The following is an 18,576-nucleotide window of genomic DNA, read 5'->3' as shown; positions in this document are numbered from 1 at the left end:
AGTGAACCAGAACTCCTATTCGCGGACGGATTAAAATAGAAAAACGGGACTCTTATTCGCGGACGGAGGGAATATATCATAAAATGAGCGCGCACGCGCACTCTGAGTACCAATGAAGTTATCAAGAATCCAGAAAGATGCATTAATGGAGAAACCAAGCCTAAAATTTGAAGTGTTATGCCCCTGCTAAACAGCCCAACTAACAACTTGAAATCAAAATCCACTGTTAAAAGAGTTTAATTCATCAAATACTTGATCTCGTTGTGAGCATCGTCTACAGAAGAAGGGTTGAGTCGCTCTTGAGCAGCAGCATTCGAGGGGCACATCACATTCTTGATGATTGAAAAACTAAAGTCAAACTCTGCTTTCCACTTAGAGCAGGTGGCTTGTATCCACTTCTCTGCTACACTCGTAGACACACTGTCTTGGCTATCCCTCTCGTGTTCTTCAATTGCCGGACGAATCTCATCATACAATAAGTTGAGCTCCGAAACAGCTTTGTTTTTAAGTTCCTGCACATATTCAAGCCAACCATATGATTCTACACAAACAAACTCTTTCAAATGGAATATAGACAAAATGAACATACTTATCATCTGATATGATTTTTAAGTATCCTTCCCAGAATTGTTAAAGGGTCATATGGAGTTATGCACACGAATTTAAATGAGTCAACAACATAATAAGTGTATTCACCTCATATCTCCTTATTTCTTCTTGTGCTTGCTTTGACGCAAATAGTTCAGCAACTGGTTTCGAGCTGACATATTTCTTGCTAGAAGTTTTTGATTTTTGGTTTACAGTATGCTGTGGTCTTTTCTTCGAGGAAGGACTTGGACCAATGTTATAATTCCGGCATGTACTGTTGCTTCTAATACGAGATATCATAGCATTTGTTTGCGGAAACACTTGTCCACTTTCTTCTAAACCAAATTCCATCTCCTTGTTATTGTCAGTTGCCACTGATTTTCCTGTTACATCTTGCTCCAATTTAACGTCAGATGCCAAACTTTTTTGCCCTGCTGCCGGATCATTTACTAATGATTCGTCTTTGACAGGGACTTCTGTAGAAGCAGGTTTTGGAAAAGGCTCATCCTCCGCAGAGTCATAGAGAGGGATATTTTCAACTGTGTATCTGCGTACAAGAGCAAACACAATAAGATTCTTTTCAAGCATAAAATATATACAAAATAAAAGGAAAAATGAGAGAAAGAAAACATTTTTTTTAGCATTTAACAAATCTCAATCCTTCTGAAAACCAACAATGAGCCCAGGAACATTTACCGTTCATCTCCATCTTCCCAGACATGGTAATAATCCTGCAGGACATCATGGGAAAATAACATAGTCATGGAATGGAAAAAATCAAAGCACATCGCAATTTGTAGTAGAAGCAACAACAGTAGCTGTTTGAGAAGTAATGTTTTATGAGAAAATGGTATAGAGTAAGAGTTTAAAAAAAACTGTGTTACAGGAAAACATAAGGGATGTGGCCATTGATGTAAGAACTATGTTTCAAAGTATCTGGGCATATAAATCCTGTTTCTATAAAGATTTCCCTCAATTACTAAAGGTCCTTGTAGAGGTGGTAACAAATTGATACCTTTGGTGGCCGCTAGGGTGAGCTTGTTAGAACTTAGAAGTGCATTATAAATGGCAATTAAACTTGTTTTGGGCCCGAATCAACATGCAAGGCCAGTACAGGTAGTAACTCAAGTATGGAAATAATCCACAAATGCAAAGCAACTAATACTATTAGTTTAGCTAGTTACTCAAGTATAACTCAAGATTTGGCCACCTAACATAAAGGCTCTCTAAAAATCTAATCTCATCAAAAGGCCGTACAGAAGTCAACATTAAGTTTAAATATAGCATTATTAAAAATTTTGATTACCTGGAAACCCTGAGACTTGGCACCAAGGAATAAAGAACAGTTAGCTGCACCACAAAGACACCGGACAGTGACCCCACCATACCATTCGAAGTTATAGTCATATGCCAGTTCAGTTCCAACAGCAATATCAATCTTTGCAAATATCCCAACTCTCGTCTCTCCCAACACTGTCCACTTTCTCGTTTCACAATTTGGTTCGCTACAAATTCAGAAAAATGTGAGTGCTTTTTGACATTTTTTATGTTTTAGTAGGTCATCTAGAGCTGAGCCAAACCGAATTTCAACAATCTTGTTGTCTGCTGGACTTACCACGAATGGTTAATAAATCTCGCAATGCTTCCTTTTTTTGTGGCATCGATAAAATAGTTCGAATTCAGTGAGATAATATATGCATCCTTAAGACCTGCAACACGTCAAGGATGGACCGATGGAGACATCAGAAATATCAATCGAAGAGAAGATGTCATGTTTATTTCAAATAATACTCGACCTTGAGCTTCATAAGCATGAGATCTTCGCTTTGCTACGTCTGATGATATTACCTCCCCGCAATACTCAATAATGAATTCTCCAGCCTGATCATAGGCAGAAGCACAAGTTGCTAGTGACAAGAAAGCAAGGGCTATATTGTTTTGCTAACCTACATCTACGAGTAATCTTGGCTCCAGCACCAAATGCCATTGTGGATAAAAAGGATTATTTCATCAATTAAATAAATATATCTGATATTTACAAATCACCGTATGAAGGCATGTTCAGATGGATTACCTTAATGTTCTGATCAGCTTGAAGACCCCAACCACGCCCTTCAGTTTTGAATAACTTTGTCTTCGCATATTCACATTTCTGAAATTTCTGAAGAATGGCAGGGTAAAAATGAAATGAGATCTTCAAATTATCCCACTAGTGCAAGTTAATCATGAGAAACTACTTCCCCCAAGGAATTATATAGTCTTCTACGAGGCACACCAAGAAATAAAAAAGCAACAAGAACAAACTAAGCATGCGAGATTCACCAGATTCATTGGGATGAACAATCTTAATAACCTCCTATGTTGACCTAGGTTAAGCATACGAAATTTCTTGATTAATGAAACATGTTACAACTATTTATTCATCTATTTTTTAAAATAAAGGTTTAAAGGTTTAGCAGAACATCCTTAAATATGGAGTAATAGTTAAATAGAACTGTTTGAGCTACAACGAGGAAATGAATCACTCTCTAATCAAGAAGATAAATGAGCTCCTTTCATTCACATTAATCATCCTTTACTGACGTTTCTGTTCTCAGTATATTTGCAAATATCACAATCCAAAAAAGATAAACATGGTAAAAGTACTGATACAACTTAAGGAGGATGAATAAGAATATATCCAGAATCCCTGTAGGCGACAAGGAGCAGCTCAATTAAATTACTGCTTACTTCTTATATTTATTGTAAAAGATGTATGCATCCTATGCTTTCTCTCACCTGATTCATGCAGTGCTGATCACAACGACAGTATCCGGGTGTGCACTCTGTGTTGGTTAACGCATTCAGACAGCTTTCCCCACATGCACTTTCAGGATTACAAGGATCATACTTGCACTCACAAATAGCAATATCCTCTTCTTTCAATTTTTTGTGCCTGAGATTATATATAAATAAATTTATTTATTTCCATAAACTAAGACATGATAGATTAAAATAACATTGCAGCACTACACGTGACACAATTAACATGCAATTTATATTTCAAAACCAAGAGGTGGAAGTGGAACAAATGGTTGGCTGGTAATCTAGTAATAAAAATGGTGATTGCAAGGTATATGACAGGTTGTTTGTCAATAGAAGCTGCTACTAAGTGTTCCGAAACGTAATAAAATTATGATGCAGACAATTAAATTAAAGTTTTTGCATATTCATTTGTAACATACATAAGATGATCCCTCTCCTTCAGTCACTAGCACCAAGTATATCCAGAAATTTTCCCTGTTGAATAAAAAATGGATTAGCTTTATACTAGAACAAGTAGCCAGTAAATGTAAGGAAGTACAAGGATGTGCTTGGTTGCTAGGTCCTCGCATGAGCGAAGGAGAGGAATTTTTCTGCGTATGTCATATCAATACAAATTATCAGTTCTTTAATCGATACATTCTGATTGGTTATCAATATTTCACTCAATAGCAAGTAATGCCATGAAAATGAGTCACACACTTAATCACAAGACTATCGTGGCCTGAAAAAAATAACTGAATGCAAATCTTGGCTCGAGTGAAATAGGAAAAATGAAGACGTACTTTCTTCCCCAAAAATCATTCTGTCTAATAAGCACAAAGGGCGGAAGTCCCTCACTCTCTAGGTCCTTCAAAACAATAACAGCCTGTCAGTTGAGTATCAAATACAGTAGATTAGTAGAAATTGTTTAATAATCTAGCTTCTGTAACACATGAAATGCAGGAAATGAAAGGAATTCATACTGCATGAGCTACAAGACCAACAGAAAATTGAATTGAATAAAAAAAAAACCCCCAATTCTCAACGCAGTGAAATCAACCATCAACACTAAGAATATCTGACAGATTGGAAGTTCTGAAACTAAACTGAAGTCAGTTCGCCCAAAACAAACGCCCCAAAATTGACAATAAACAGCGAAGTAAAACGGAAATTACGAAAACCTAGATTAGATAATTATGAAATTTGTTGGATAAAACAACTTACAAAATTCGGGTCCGTCGATTTTGACGTATTCGCTTCTTCAAAGCCTTCCATCCCCACTCGCCCTTTCTGAATTGAAATATGGATATGAAAGATTCGTATAATGCAAGCAATTTGGGGAAAAGAGTTCAATTGGAGGGAGAGTGAATGAAATGAGCTAGCTACCTTCAAATTTCTCGAGCTTCTTCTGCTCCAGCTTCTCTCAAAATGAATTGTCTATTTTTAAAAAAGTTCCGATTTTAGATTTACAAAATGAATTACTAGTAAATAGTTTAATTAAACCATAACAAATCATTTAGTATAATTAATAAAATGATTGTTTAAACCCTAAAAAGCTAAAATGGTCGTTTAGGTGTGCGTTTTGTTTGTTTTTTTTATTGAATTATGACTGTTTTCATATACTTTTTTTTTAGTTTATGTATTCTTTTCAAATGAGTAACTTATTTAATTGTTTAATGATATTATTAATTTCCATTTTATTACCAAAAAGAGAAATAATAATTAATATGGAGTTCATATAATTAAGATTTAAGTACTTTTGCAATTATATGGCTATGGATAATGCAAAAAAGCACGCGAATAGTATATAGGCTTCAAATTGTCTTTTTTAATATGCATGTCGTTGCTAATTATATATCGGATGCATATCATAACTTGACAGAATTTCATATATTCACATTTTTTTCACTGTCAAGGAATTCTCAATCCTACCCTCCCAATTCTAACAAAAAACAAGAAAATCAAATGATACAATGAATACAAGAAAACGACTTTCATTCAAAAGACATTCGTTACTCCACATAACAGTCACCTCCAATCCCAATTGTGAAGGAGAGAAGATGGAAAGAATCTCAGACACCCCGAAAATTACGAATGGCTAGACATTATGGACTTCAGGTTCTACGCGGTGCTGATTTTCTCTAATAGTTCAACCATCCGTACCGTAGTTATCTCTGCAGAACTGAAGACTCGTATACGTTACTAGGATCAGTTCCTTGGCTGTTTTTGCTTGCGTTCATCATCAGGCTCGGAGCTATTACAGCGCTTCAGGAAGAAGTCCAGTTTAGTCTGCTTCATCGGGCTGGTTCCTGGTAGACTGCCTGTAGCTTTCAAGGGGCTACTTCCAGGTTGACTGCCGGAAGCTTTCAAAGGGCTGGTTCCATGTCGATTAACGGAAACTTCTAGTGAATTTTCGTGACCATCGAGCATCTATCCAGAAAAGTACAAGCCATCAGGTCATACATGCACAGCACAAGTAAAAGGTGGATCCAGTAGACCACCATGGAGACGATAATTCGAAGAAATTTATTTCACAGTTTGCATGTTTGATTTTTTTTTTTAAAAAGGAAAGGAATCAAAACATGTTCCTGTTAGGAACAAACATAACATTTGTTGCAACTTGCAAATATACGTAGGACACTGACTGAATATTTTTATAAGAGATCATGTTTTCCTTCGTGATACTATGGCAGGCTTAGGACATATTGTCACCTTTGAATTCATGAAAAACATTTCTAGAGCCACTGGCAAAGAATAAGAAAAGAGCAAAAAATAAAGGACAAATACCTGCCCGAGATTTTCCAGTTTGTGCTGAATAACATCCCTATACAAGTGAGCCAAGTTAGATACCGCCGAGTCCCATTCAAAGATAGTTTTTGTGACTGTGATAAATAGTAACTGAGCACACGTGAAAATTCTAATGACCAAGTGCTCATTGGTGATTCTGTAAGGATGGGGAGAGCATTAAGAAATACCAGATTATATCGTCCACTGTGTCATTTGCAAGCAAGTATTGCACATTGACCGACGAAACCTAAAAAGAAAATACTGCTCATCAGATAAACGAAATATAAAAAGAGAAACCGCACAAATTGTTCAACGGAGGACCTATGATCACAAAATCTTCAATTGATCAAGAATATTTAACTGACATGATTCCTGAAGCAAAGCTTATAAATCTCTCAGTGCCCATCACTAAAAGAGTAGACTTCAAACCCCAAATTAGCATATATCATCACTATGAACCTAAAAATCTACCTGACCAATCCTATGAGCACGATCTTCTGCTTGAATGATATCACCAGGAGTCCAAGATAATTCTGCAAATATTACTGTGCTTGCGGCAGTTAATGTTAAACCAACACCTCCAGCTTTGATGGACAACTGACAACAATAAACGAATAATAAGTAAAATAGCAAACAATATTAGCAAAACCAATAAATAGAGGAAATACCACTGCAGCCTTCACAGAATCTTTTTCCTGAAAGTCTGTCACTAAAGCTTGTCTTGATGCTACTGGTGTGCTGCCGTCAATCCTTATGCATTCCACCTTTTTCTTCTGAAAATATGATACTATCAATTAAGCATGTGCATAACATTCTCAAAAAAGAGCCAGGATCTTACCAAAAGAAATTTGTGGACTGCATCAATCATTGGCTGATGATGTGCAAATATTAGAAACTTACAACCTTCCTGCCAAATAAACCGTAGTGATAAGAATATATGTGAAGATAGTGGAAATGTTAGAAATGTGGAATGCTTGCTTATTAGGATTATTACAAAAAACCAAAAAAAGGACTACTCACAACAAATCAGGAGATTGAAGAGAAAAATTCTAAATACATTCTAATATTACAGTGCATAAAAGCATTCAGTGCAAATGTTACTCCCGATTACAAAATGGATATTACAATTGAGACTTGATATTTGATAAGTAATGCGGATCATTATAATAAACCTGGCTACAAAATGGAGTAACACTTCACACTCAACAATTTCTAACATATTCCCTCTAGATAGCACTAGGCCCCTGTTATAGGCTTCAAGCCAGCTTCTAGTAAAGCTTCCTAAGTAACTCCTATGAATTTATTAATTTTTATAAAAAAACATGCCGCTCAATAATCAATATCAACAATATCATACATTAAAAGGAAAGTTTGATGGTATTATGAATTTACGATGGTCACCCCTACCCATGTTGAGAAGTACTGGTAAGAAATTTAAGTCAACCAAATGATTGCATCAGCTTTTTCTTCATTCAGTTTGACATCAGTGCATTTTCAGCAAGAGGGGAAGTAAGATATGTGAAATTAAAGTTGATAACATGATACCTGAATTATGGTTCCTAGGTAGTCCAGAACAGCTGGAATCTTGACTGCAGCAGAATCAGTGTAAATCTGGAAGTATTTAATTAAATAAATCAAAAGGTCATGCAAGCATTTAGTGTGCTTGATGTAACAAAATGGTGAAACAGAACTGGTCAAGTAAAACTGAACTGAAGGATCACACCAAATTTGGATATAGGATATCAATAAGTTGTGCAAAAGAATTGTTCTGCTTGAACTTGCAAGCACGAGATTATTGCTTATATCTACAACCATTCCATCAAAATATCGACAGCTAATACTGTGTCATATCCTCCAAGATCAAGCCCCAAAGGCATTGATCCAGGTTATAGGCAGTAGGTCAACACTAATTTGCATCATTTCCACTAGGCTAAATGTTTTAACCCAAACAGAATCTAAAGCATCACTGCATCAATTTCCACTTGATTATTGATACATCCAATTTTCCAAGGTTAATGCTCACTCTGGACACCTCAACATGTCTAGTCAGCAATAAAATATAAAGATCACCATATGTGAACACCTCTACAGTAGGGGGTTCTAGAGGTCTCTCTTATACGGTTATACCAAACTGGAAGTCTGGAACATATTTGTTAATCTATACTAAGATGTCCTCAGTTTGACCAGCTTACCTTATTAATAAGATTTTTCTCTGTGAACTTCAACGATTCAGCTTCTTCCTTGGACTTGCATGATTTGATCTTCCCTTTCACAACCTCCAGCTGAAAACGAAAAATCATTAATAGGTTTCTCCATTCATCTAAAGCTTTTTGTGAACAGACAAATATTTGTTGAGCATCCAGAATAAGCATTTACAAAATGCCTTATGTTATTAAAAGAAAAAAAAAACTACTCCTACTATTTACAAAGCGCCTTCCTTTTTACGGAGAAAGAGCAGGTTTAAGTTAAGAAGGTTCAGCAACTGATGTTTCAATATAATAGTATGATAAATCACAAAAAGAAACCATATTTAATGGGAAACTGAAATGGCACAAGAAATAACTTACCTCACGAAACAGTGCGTTAATTTGTCTCATTTCCGTGTCACCCAGCTCTAAGAACACCTGTAAGAAATAAAACAGAGTCACGTATTTTTTCTTAATTATCAGAATTCAATCTATCCAATCCTCGATAATTGTCATAGATTTTCAAGAAAGTGGGAAAAGAAGAGTGTGTAATATGATTAAAACAAAACAGAGTGGAGAGGGAACCTTAACCAAGCTTAATGTCCACAATAACTGTATTAGAGGATATACGAGACATCGAACACCATATATACTCTTCAACAAAAATTTATGCTTGCTTTCAAGTATTCTAACAACTAAAAAATATTTCAATTATGATTGAAGGAAAAGTAACGCACTTGTTGCCTGCGTTTCTTCGGAAGCTCAGAGAGAACATCTTTCTTAAGTCTGCGAATCATCAATGTAGCCTTCATCAAATTATGAAGCTCTTCGTGATTACTTGCACCTTGATATATTCCAAATACGCCCTAAAAGGTACAGAAAAATGAAATGTCTGTCAAAATATGTATAGGTTAAAACATAGAAGACTACTCATAGGAATTTTCACTTACGCCCTTGCAGTAGCGGCTACCATATTCATGGACATTCTTATACACGTCAGGATACAACGCTTCCAACTGTAATTCAGGTGCCAAGTGTCAATTTGAAGCATAAACTATGCAACTCCTTAAGGGTATGCTTAACAATATACCTGTTTGAAAAGTTCTATTGGCCTTGATAAAGCTGGTGTTCCACTGAGCAAGATTGTGTACTGGGCTTTCTGAAGATCCTCAGAAAAGTGACATGAGAATGAGAAAGAGGGGATAGAGAGATAGATATAGATAGGAATGGGGAGAGAGAGAGAGAGAGAGAGAGAGAGATCCATAGATCAATAAAAATGAGCTACAACAAACATATATTACTGAACATGGATTGTCACAAAAAAAAGATTACAGGAGATTTGAGGACTTAACAACAAATAAAACAACTCTTTTCTACTATTGTACTTTACAAGGAGATTGTGCAGAAGAATTCTTTAATGCAACAGGACCATTATAGTGATAACAAAGTGTTTATATTTGTAACTGCTGTCAAGTCAAATCATTCAAGGGGAGAAAGTTTTCACATAAACAGAATATTAGTAAACCTGCAATATGGGAAGGGAGGAGGTTGTTCTTTTTGCTTGGGCATTCTTCAGGAAGTGTGATTCATCTGCAATTACAACCTGAGGAATGTATTGTGACTGATCAAAATCCTTAGCTACAGCATAACCAATAGTAATAATCCTTAAAATAGTCCATACAAATTTATCGAGTAAAAGTGACAATCTTAATAATGGATATTGGATGAATGCATGCTATAGTGTTTTCTCAAACTATGCATTTTCAAGAAAAATGAGCAGTACTTAGGCTTTCATGCATCTAAGAAGACCCATCTGATGGCATTCTGGGTTGTTCAAGGATAAAACAAGCTTTGGCAAAAGACAAACTTAAAGATACATTGCTGCCAGTTATACATTTCCCTGCTGTAGAAATGTTAACTAGCGTAACAAGGAAATCAAAACATAAGGTGCAGGAACCTCTAACATTCAAATTACGTGACAAGACGAATGTGTGCCTGTGTAGCACAAAAAGTACAGAGTACGAAACTATTACCTTGAAGGCTGAAGCCAAAAGTGTGTTCTGTAACTTAGGCACAATGTCGTAGGATATAATATTGAAGATGCCATCAAGAATAATAGGCATCTTGGAATTTGAGGGCACTACGTTAAATCCAGCTTTATTTGAACCATTCGACTGAGACAAAACCACCTGTCCATGACTCTTTGTCAGGCTAAATTAAATGGCATCACATGTTTACGATAATATTTCATAATTGAAGGAATATACTGTGACGATCTATGCTTACAGCATTTAGTCCTAATGTTTGAGGACATACTTCAAACATCCAAAATAATCTAGTCAGGACCACAATCTGAAGGTATTCCCATATTGTATAGATGAAGCAACTATTGATATGAGAACTTGGTTGCATAGTAAGAACTAAAGATTAAAGCATGCAGCTATTTTCATTTTTCAAATTTGGGAGAGGTAATTGAAATGCTCCCATGAAAATTACCCAAACACACAATTTGCATGATCTCACAGGAGAGAGGAACAACTTGACTCCTGATTTGCTAACACCCATTCAGGCAACAAACAATACTATCAGATAAATATACTGAGATACTACACTTACATGGATAGAAAACATGCTATGCTAATAAATAGTAGTACGTGAATAAAAAATAAACAAAAATAAAGTTTTCAAGCAATCTTATAATACTGCACATGCTCAAAAGGTATCATTCTGATATATAAATGGCTTTTCAATTGTAACTCGTATCTTAAACCTTACAGAGTTACGAGGCATACTTGCATTTCCATGAAATACAGCTTCCGTTGTGAAGGACACAAAGGATACTATGTTTTAGAACTTCACAAAATTAGAAGCACAAGTCTTCTAGATCATATCATCATAATTAAAACAAGGTAATGGTGATCAGAACGTGTAGGAAAGACATACCAATATATCTGAAGGTGCAATATTAAGCCAATGTTGTATCATCTGCAATACACCTAAAAGATTAGTGCAAATACACAATATTTTTATGCAAAAGCATATACCATATCACTTACAGAAGCCCAATGGAGACGTAAAGAAGACGGAGCCAGAATAAGAACAGGCCATGCTTCTTGAATGCAAGAGGTTACAGCAATGGCCTGTGAATATAATCAAATTGCTTCAATTTACTCAGTTAACTGAGTTGATTCCAGAATGAAGTGTTACTACTAATTTACCATCATATGGGGTGGTACTATATAGGTCATGTTTAATTCAGTCTAATACCTGTAGTCATTTCAATCTTCAAACTAATGGTTTAATCATTAAAACAGCAGTTGCTGACAAGTCTCAAATTGCCCTTATTGATAATTGAGTATGGAGCACTTAAGTGTCACAGCAAACAAGTACTTCCAGAAATATTTTGTAACCAAAAGACAAAAACATGTTGAGAGTAGAGCACTATATTCTCTATACTGCACGGAAAGCCAATGTGAGAATAAATAGTTCCACAGCTCTACAAAAGCTTTTACAGGAAAACTATGCAGCAAAAGTATGATAGGTCCACGTCAAACTGATAAAGTCCAAAAGGCAATTCACAAGTTATATACATTGCTACTCAAGCACGAGTAACCAGTTGTCAAACACTAAAGGTGAAATATGGCATAGGTCTCTGACAGAAATTTCACTAAGGAAGAATACTGGAAGGCAATACCGGATTCCCAGTTTGTTAGAGACTCAGATGTGGAGAAGTTCTTATTTACTAAGCTGCACCTTAAAAATATACCATCATCTTTTGACTTTAGTAATACACTGGTGCAAGTCTGTCCTTGACAACATGACCACGAGCCAGATTAAGAGAATTATATAAGGAACAAAGCACACTTATGAAATTGCCCACTACCTGAAGAGTCTTTCCTAGCCCCATTTCATCAGCCAAAAGGACCCGCACCCCATGCCGCAATATGAACCTGAAAAGGTGAAGATTACCTATACTTAAATGAGATTCAGATGGACCTGATTAATGAATGTCGATGTAACTACAGATTAACACAACCTGCAGTCTTCAAGAATGCATGGATAAACAAATTTAGGAGAAGTAATCTCACTTACCTGATACCTTCACGTTGAAAGGATAGGAGCTTTGATTCAATATAACTGGGCATCTTATCATATTTGTCTGTTAAAAACATGAAATGAGTACACTTGTATGTGACATGATAACACACAAGAACAGTGGTATAGCACCAACTAAATAAGTAAATGTAAAACGTATAAGATGAATGGATTAAGAATATCTGAAGAATAAAATCTACCTTGAAGATCAGGAACAGCGGTGGCAGCAGCAATAGCATGCCTTACCAAAGGATCCAAGTTATCTATCTGGAAAGTAAATAAGAAAATAATCTCATCAAGATCAAGCTAACCATCCATCTTTTCAGTTACATGCACTATTAGTTTTGAATATGGTTTTGATATTACTATCATGACAACATAATTTTTAATTTTCATTAGAGAAAACATATTTGAAGCTTAGGTGAACATGAAAATTTAACATTTAATAATCCCTTATTCTCAGAGATCACCTCAACATTAGAGCCAGGGAGATTTTGAAGAACACTTTCTGCATAGGGTAATGATGACAAAGGGAACATCCATAATCTGCAAAAAAAATTACAAACTGAATAATTCTAATATTTGGCAACAAAGTCCAAGGGTAAAACAAACAAAAAGATAGTGAAAGAAATCAAAGAAATAAAACTCAGATAAGATTGACCCAGAAGATATTCAACATCTCATGTGACTGGATTGGGGAAGTTCATGAAAAGAGACTGTACCTTTCTTTTGCATTCCAATTAGCTCTCGGGATATTGTGGAAAGCTCCTACAAGTAACTATATAAGAGAACGGTGGTAAGTGAAAACGGACATTTATGTCCAATTAAATCGCAGTTCTCAATTAATAAGGGACATCATACCTTGTCGTAGGGAAACTTTGCAGCTATGTTACCAGTGGCATGTAGGAAAAATTTAACTGTTACCTTCGCTTGCTGTAGCATTGGAGGATTATCATTAACTGGAACAAAAGACAAAACAAACACCAGGAGAAGGGGGGAATATAAGGGCACAGCAATCATAAACATAAGACACGCGCAAAAAAGGTTGTAACAGAATAAAAGAACCCACCAGTCATCTTCGGCACTGCTGGTGAAGGCATTGTTCTGGCTTGTTGTGAGATATTAGTCTGCTTAATCGATTCAAATCAGAAGGTGCAAGCTAAAGGCATGAGTCACAGTTTAAAAGGTTTATCCGACTTAATGAAAATTTTGCTACGTAGCACGTGCAGTTAGAATGACTCACTGATCTCATGATTTTAGCAAATGCAGAGTGATTGAAGTAACTATGTACGCAGTGCTAGTATAAGAAGTCATGTGCACACCCATTAGCTTTCGAAAGTTGTATTAGAAGCAAAACGAGACAAGTAACATGAAATGTACTCCCTATGTTAAGCGTTAATAGAGTCATATTTCTTTTCGAGACGTTCTAACATAATAGAGTCATTTGTTATTTTTGGCAAAAAGTACATTTTCTATCTCATACTTTATTCTCTATTCATCTCTTACTTTATTCTCCCTCCTAATTCATTTTCTCTCCAATTAACACACTAAACATCAATTTCTTAATCTCTGTAATGAAAAGAAATGCCTCTATTATCTTGGAACGGAGGGAATACTTGATAACATGTGACCAGACCAGAAGAGGTTTCACAAACACAGTAACTGAACATTTGCTACAAAATCTCAAATCCAAGCGTTAAAAAAGTTTGACTACCTCACACAACAACAAAAAGTGTACTAATCAGAATTGGTATAACATAAGGAAATAAAGCAACCTTATCATTGTTGAGATGAGGACGTGAGAGGAAGGGAGGCTTGGCTGGGGAGCGAGAAGACGGCACAGTTCCTTGCAGAGGAGACACAGCGGGCATATTCCTACTACTATGACTGGTTGTAGCAGCAGCACACGGCTGATTGCGCTCGGCCAATTGCTTATACGCGTCTCTTTCTAGGGAATCCATTTCCTCCAAGCTCAATTCCCAGTCATCCATTTTCCTCGCTCAAATTTCACCGCTCACCTCATCACAATTCAAAATTTTCAAATAAATCACCGTCCGCCCCAACACCGTCGGAATTCTGGAAATAAAACGGCGGTCCGGTCTCAAAATCGACGCGGTGAGTGCTGGACTAGTTCAGTGTGAACGTCGTCAAGTAATAATCACAAAATCGCCGCAAGAAATTGAGGTTTTCAGAGGCTGATGCTCTGGGTTTTCCGCGGGTCTGCTGCAGAAGAAATCACTTTTAAAAAAGTTAGTGAAAATGATTTTGAAAAGTTTGAATTTGGGCCAATCAGGCTCTTTGTTTGTGGCCGAGATTTTATTGATTGAAGCCTAATAAAATTTAATAACAATAGAATTCCAGTTATAAAGTCTACTATAGCAGTACTTCCTCTCCAAAATCACATTTTACTTCAATAAAATCTCATATTACACCAATTAATTCTACTCATATTTTACATAATCATACAAAATGAAAATATAAAGCCTATTATTATTTATCATAAAAATAAATCGGAACTTCTAATCGAAAACAGAGAGAACATAGTATAAATTATACGCAATCATCTAAGAATTTAGAAAGCCTACCAGATTATATCAAGCGAAAGAGTATAACTTTTTGAAAATTTGATGTTTTAAAAGAAATTGTAAGTTGGTAACAATTGTTAATTGTAGTAAAATTATCAGTATAAAATTAATTATAACTTAATTACAAATTATGATTTACTCTATATGATTATCTTAAAACCTCCCTTGTTTCGTCTGCGCCGGTTTGTTAGATGGGCCTCTACTATATGTAATGGACTTTCAGCCCATTATATGAGTTTTGGCTTTAACCCAATCAAAACAATTAAAAAAAGATGAACTAACATGAGTCTGATAATATAAACAATTACAAGCCAATGATAGTATTAGCAGAAAAACTATTTTGGTATATATGTTAGTGTTTCAAACAAGTCACAGTGTACTTAATTTCTCGAACTTTTGAATAATCTAATTAGTTAAATTTAAAAAAAATAAATAAAAAAATTAAGCAGTTAAGAAAGTTGGTAATCCACAGAAAAAGTCTCGGTCTCGGATCCACCCACAATCAGCTGACGACACACGTCACCTTCTTCACACCTATATAAGCCTCTCCTTCATTCCATTTCACACACTAATCTCTCTCTCATGCGTGCGTGCATGTGTGAATATATGTGCACGTATTTACATGTGCATGCACATCATCATCTCTCTCGAGCTTCGAATACTGCTCCGATCGTCACATGCGTACGATTGATCAGCTCTTCGATTGAAAAACAAACTTCAATTTTTTCTCCGTAAGCACTTTCGTGTGGTTAATTTCTCATTTTCCATCTTGTTTTTCGTATTCTTACTCATCTCTTTGTTGTTTCATTACCGTGTATGAATCTAGAATAATTGAATTTGAAATTTGGATTCTGTTTGCGTTGAATATTGATTTCTAGGGCTGTATATTGCGAGGTTCTGGTATTGGATCGAAACAAAATCCGTGCAGAGAAAATTGAACTCCAGAATCTTAATTGGATTAATTTTTGGGGTTTTTATATTAGATTGGTGTGTAGAAGTAGTAAAACATGGTGTTTATTAGTACTAGCTTTTACCTTTTATAGAATGATTGAATTTGGATTTCTGATTCTGTTTGTGTTGAGTATAAATTTAGGGCTTTATATTGAAAATGGAACTCGAGAATCTTAATTTCTATCGTTATGAGACGCCAGTTGAATCTCGTTTCAAGCAATTTGCGTGATATTTGGGGATTTTATATTGGCTTGGTGTGGAGAAGTTAGGTATTGTGTTAATTAGTTTTCACCTTTTGTAGGATTGATTGATGAATATGAACACTAGGAGTTCTCTACCTCCGTCGGGAAGAAGCTCGGTTCTTCCCTTCCAACCCAATCGTAGCTATAGCACAAAGCCCGAGCAACCAGCATCCCCAAATATCGGTCCAATAGGGCCGGAGTGTTCATCCAAACAGGATCATAGGATGTCATCTTATGCTAGTCCGTTTAGTTCAGAGATAAGTCGGATGTCTGACAATCCCCCGAAGAATTTGGCCCATCGACGTACCCATTCTGATGTCCTCACCCTCCTGAATGATGTTAGCTTAGATGGTGATCTAGGACCTGTAGGTGGATTAGATGGATTTTCTTGTTTTGATGAGACTGAGGAGGATCTGCTGCCAGAATATCTTGATTTGGATGGAGGTTCCAATTTGATATCTGAGAATTGTGCTTTGCCAATGGAAAAACTGTCTACTTCTGCAGCAGAGGCAGCTTCTTCATACCGGCTTCAGCACAGCCGATCCATGGATTTAAATACTTATGTAGAAACAGAGATGCTAAAGCCACGCTTAGAAAAACCATCTTCAGCTGAGTCTGATAAATCAATTTCTGCTGCCAAGCTCGCTGAGCTTGCTCTTACTGACCCAAAGCGCGCTAAAAGGTTGTTGACAAACTCTAATTACGTAAATTCCTTCGTGTCGGTCTTTTGTTGAATATGCAAATATTTTAAATAGCTGTTAACTTCTCATGTTTCCACATTGCAATTAGTGCTATTTTATCAAGGCAAATCATGATTCACACCTCATGTTCTTGCCACTTGCATCTCTCAACAGCTCACAACTTTCTATCAATAAAATTTATGCAGTATGTTGTTTATTTTTTTTGAGAATCTATATGCATATAACTCTGTTTTGGTGCCTTGTTGGGTGCATGGTGCCATCCTGTTTGCCCTTAGAAGGCTTTAGGGAAAAATGGAATGGTAAGTCATTTTTTTCCTCCAAATCCATGTCTTGGTACAGGATCTGGGCGAATAGGCAGTCAGCTGCAAGGTCGAAGGAACGGAAGATGAGGTATATCGCTGAGCTTCAAAAAAAAGTCCAGTCATTGCAAACAGATAAAGCATCCTTGTCCATGCAGTTTGCCTTAATGCAGGTTATCTCAAACCTAGTCTACTTATTCTAACTAGCCTAAATTTCATAAAATAAAACCCCATAAATTAAACAAAGGAATGAAATAAGTTGGAAAACTGAAATGATTGTGATTCTTCCTATGCAACATTAGTTACTGTTTCATCTTTTTTCTTGCCTTTCCTTACAGGAGAATACCAATTGTGCTGCATCTGAAAATGTTGAACTCAAACTTCAGTTGCAATCCCTTGAACTGCAAGGGCAACTGCAAGATGGTAATGATTCACTCTTCACTACTTATACAAGAAAAATATCGATCCATTTCTTTTTTGCTAATGTCATACTACTCGGTCGCAAGATATCTAAACAAAAGGTTTCAAACTTGAGCTGCGAAGAAAAGTTAACTTGCAAACACACACACACACAATAGTTTTTACAGCTGAAAAAGATGCTTATTGTTATACATTCTCCTCATATTTACTTGGAACACAGCTCTAAATGAGGCGATGAGGGATGAGATCCGGCATCTAAAGGTGCTGACCGGCCAGGCAATGCCGAATGGCCATAATCCTACACCATATGGAGCTAACCAAAACCACCACCACAACAGCCATGCTCAGCCGTTGCAGCATCAGTTCCGACAGCATCAGCTGGACCAGTTTCAGCCGCGTCAACTGATGCTCCATTAGTTTCGGTACTAAACACTAATCGAGTGCAGGCATTGCTTTTGGCGTGTCGGAAATGGAATGTTCGTATATATTCGTTGCTGGATAGCTGGGTTTTGTAGGCTTATTTTTGCTACGTTTAGCCTTATAATTTGTTGCATTTGTTCAGCTCTTAGATTGTTTGTCGACGTCCCTTGAACTTTGTGGACGGCTCTTATCTAAGTAGCTTTAAGTCTTTTGACAAACCAATTTTGTTTCATTGTTTATGCAAATATATATTATTGCATATAAGAAACATAAAAAGTTATGTTGTTTGAGGTAATTGTTGCTTATTTATTGCATTTCCTTTAGACTTTTGGCAATATAATACAGACTATTTTTTTCCACTTGTTTTTCAGTAAAGAATAAATATATAATGAACTGCGGTTAAGTTGATAAGATAGGGTTGGAGGGTGAGTACAAAAATATTGCGTATAAAATCAAGTAAATGGAAAAATATTATGCATCATTTTAAAAGGACACCTCAACCCCTCATATGATTGCTA

The 18,576-nt window shown here is 36.1% G+C and overlaps 2 protein-coding genes across 5 annotated transcripts; one reads left to right on the top strand and one right to left on the bottom strand.

Moving 5' to 3' along the window:
- Positions 1–30: 30 nt before the first annotated feature.
- On the bottom strand, positions 31–14,718 carry LOC121807152 (histone-lysine N-methyltransferase ASHH1). Of its 4 annotated transcripts, none has more exons than XM_042207358.1 (24): positions 14,216–14,718; positions 13,510–13,567; positions 13,302–13,399; positions 13,163–13,218; positions 12,911–12,986; positions 12,641–12,707; positions 12,438–12,504; positions 12,229–12,295; positions 11,402–11,485; positions 11,289–11,330; positions 10,379–10,534; positions 9,871–9,948; positions 9,436–9,504; positions 9,296–9,361; positions 9,083–9,211; positions 8,727–8,783; positions 8,352–8,441; positions 7,705–7,770; positions 6,998–7,066; positions 6,828–6,932; positions 6,631–6,756; positions 6,348–6,406; positions 6,160–6,196; positions 5,181–5,802 (listed from the first exon to the last, which is right to left on the bottom strand). In XM_042207358.1, exons 1-24 carry the CDS (start codon positions 14,429–14,431, stop codon positions 5,581–5,583), a joined length of 2,160 nt encoding a protein of 719 aa, XP_042063292.1. In that variant the 5' UTR covers positions 14,432–14,718; the 3' UTR covers positions 5,181–5,580. The 4 variants fall into 4 exon arrangements, 3 of the variants coding, with proteins under 3 accessions (XP_042063293.1, XP_042063292.1, XP_042063294.1); XM_042207360.1 differs by having other exon boundaries at positions 5,631–5,802; positions 6,160–6,270; XR_006051759.1 differs by having other exon boundaries at positions 5,691–5,802; positions 6,160–6,254.
- An 894-nt stretch (positions 14,719–15,612) lies between these two features.
- LOC121807236 (probable transcription factor PosF21) lies at positions 15,613–18,353 on the top strand. Its single transcript, XM_042207454.1, has 5 exons — positions 15,613–15,756; positions 16,278–16,900; positions 17,259–17,391; positions 17,557–17,641; positions 17,859–18,353. Exons 2-5 carry the CDS (start codon positions 16,287–16,289, stop codon positions 18,053–18,055), a joined length of 1,029 nt encoding a protein of 342 aa, XP_042063388.1. The 5' UTR covers positions 15,613–15,756; positions 16,278–16,286; the 3' UTR covers positions 18,056–18,353.
- Positions 18,354–18,576: the final 223 nt, after the last annotated feature.

The sequence above is a fragment of the Salvia splendens genome, chromosome 6, assembly GCF_004379255.2.
Source record: "Salvia splendens isolate huo1 chromosome 6, SspV2, whole genome shotgun sequence".
NCBI classification, from domain to species: Eukaryota; Viridiplantae; Streptophyta; class Magnoliopsida; order Lamiales; family Lamiaceae; genus Salvia; species Salvia splendens.
This window is presented reverse-complemented; position numbering and strand designations above follow the sequence as displayed.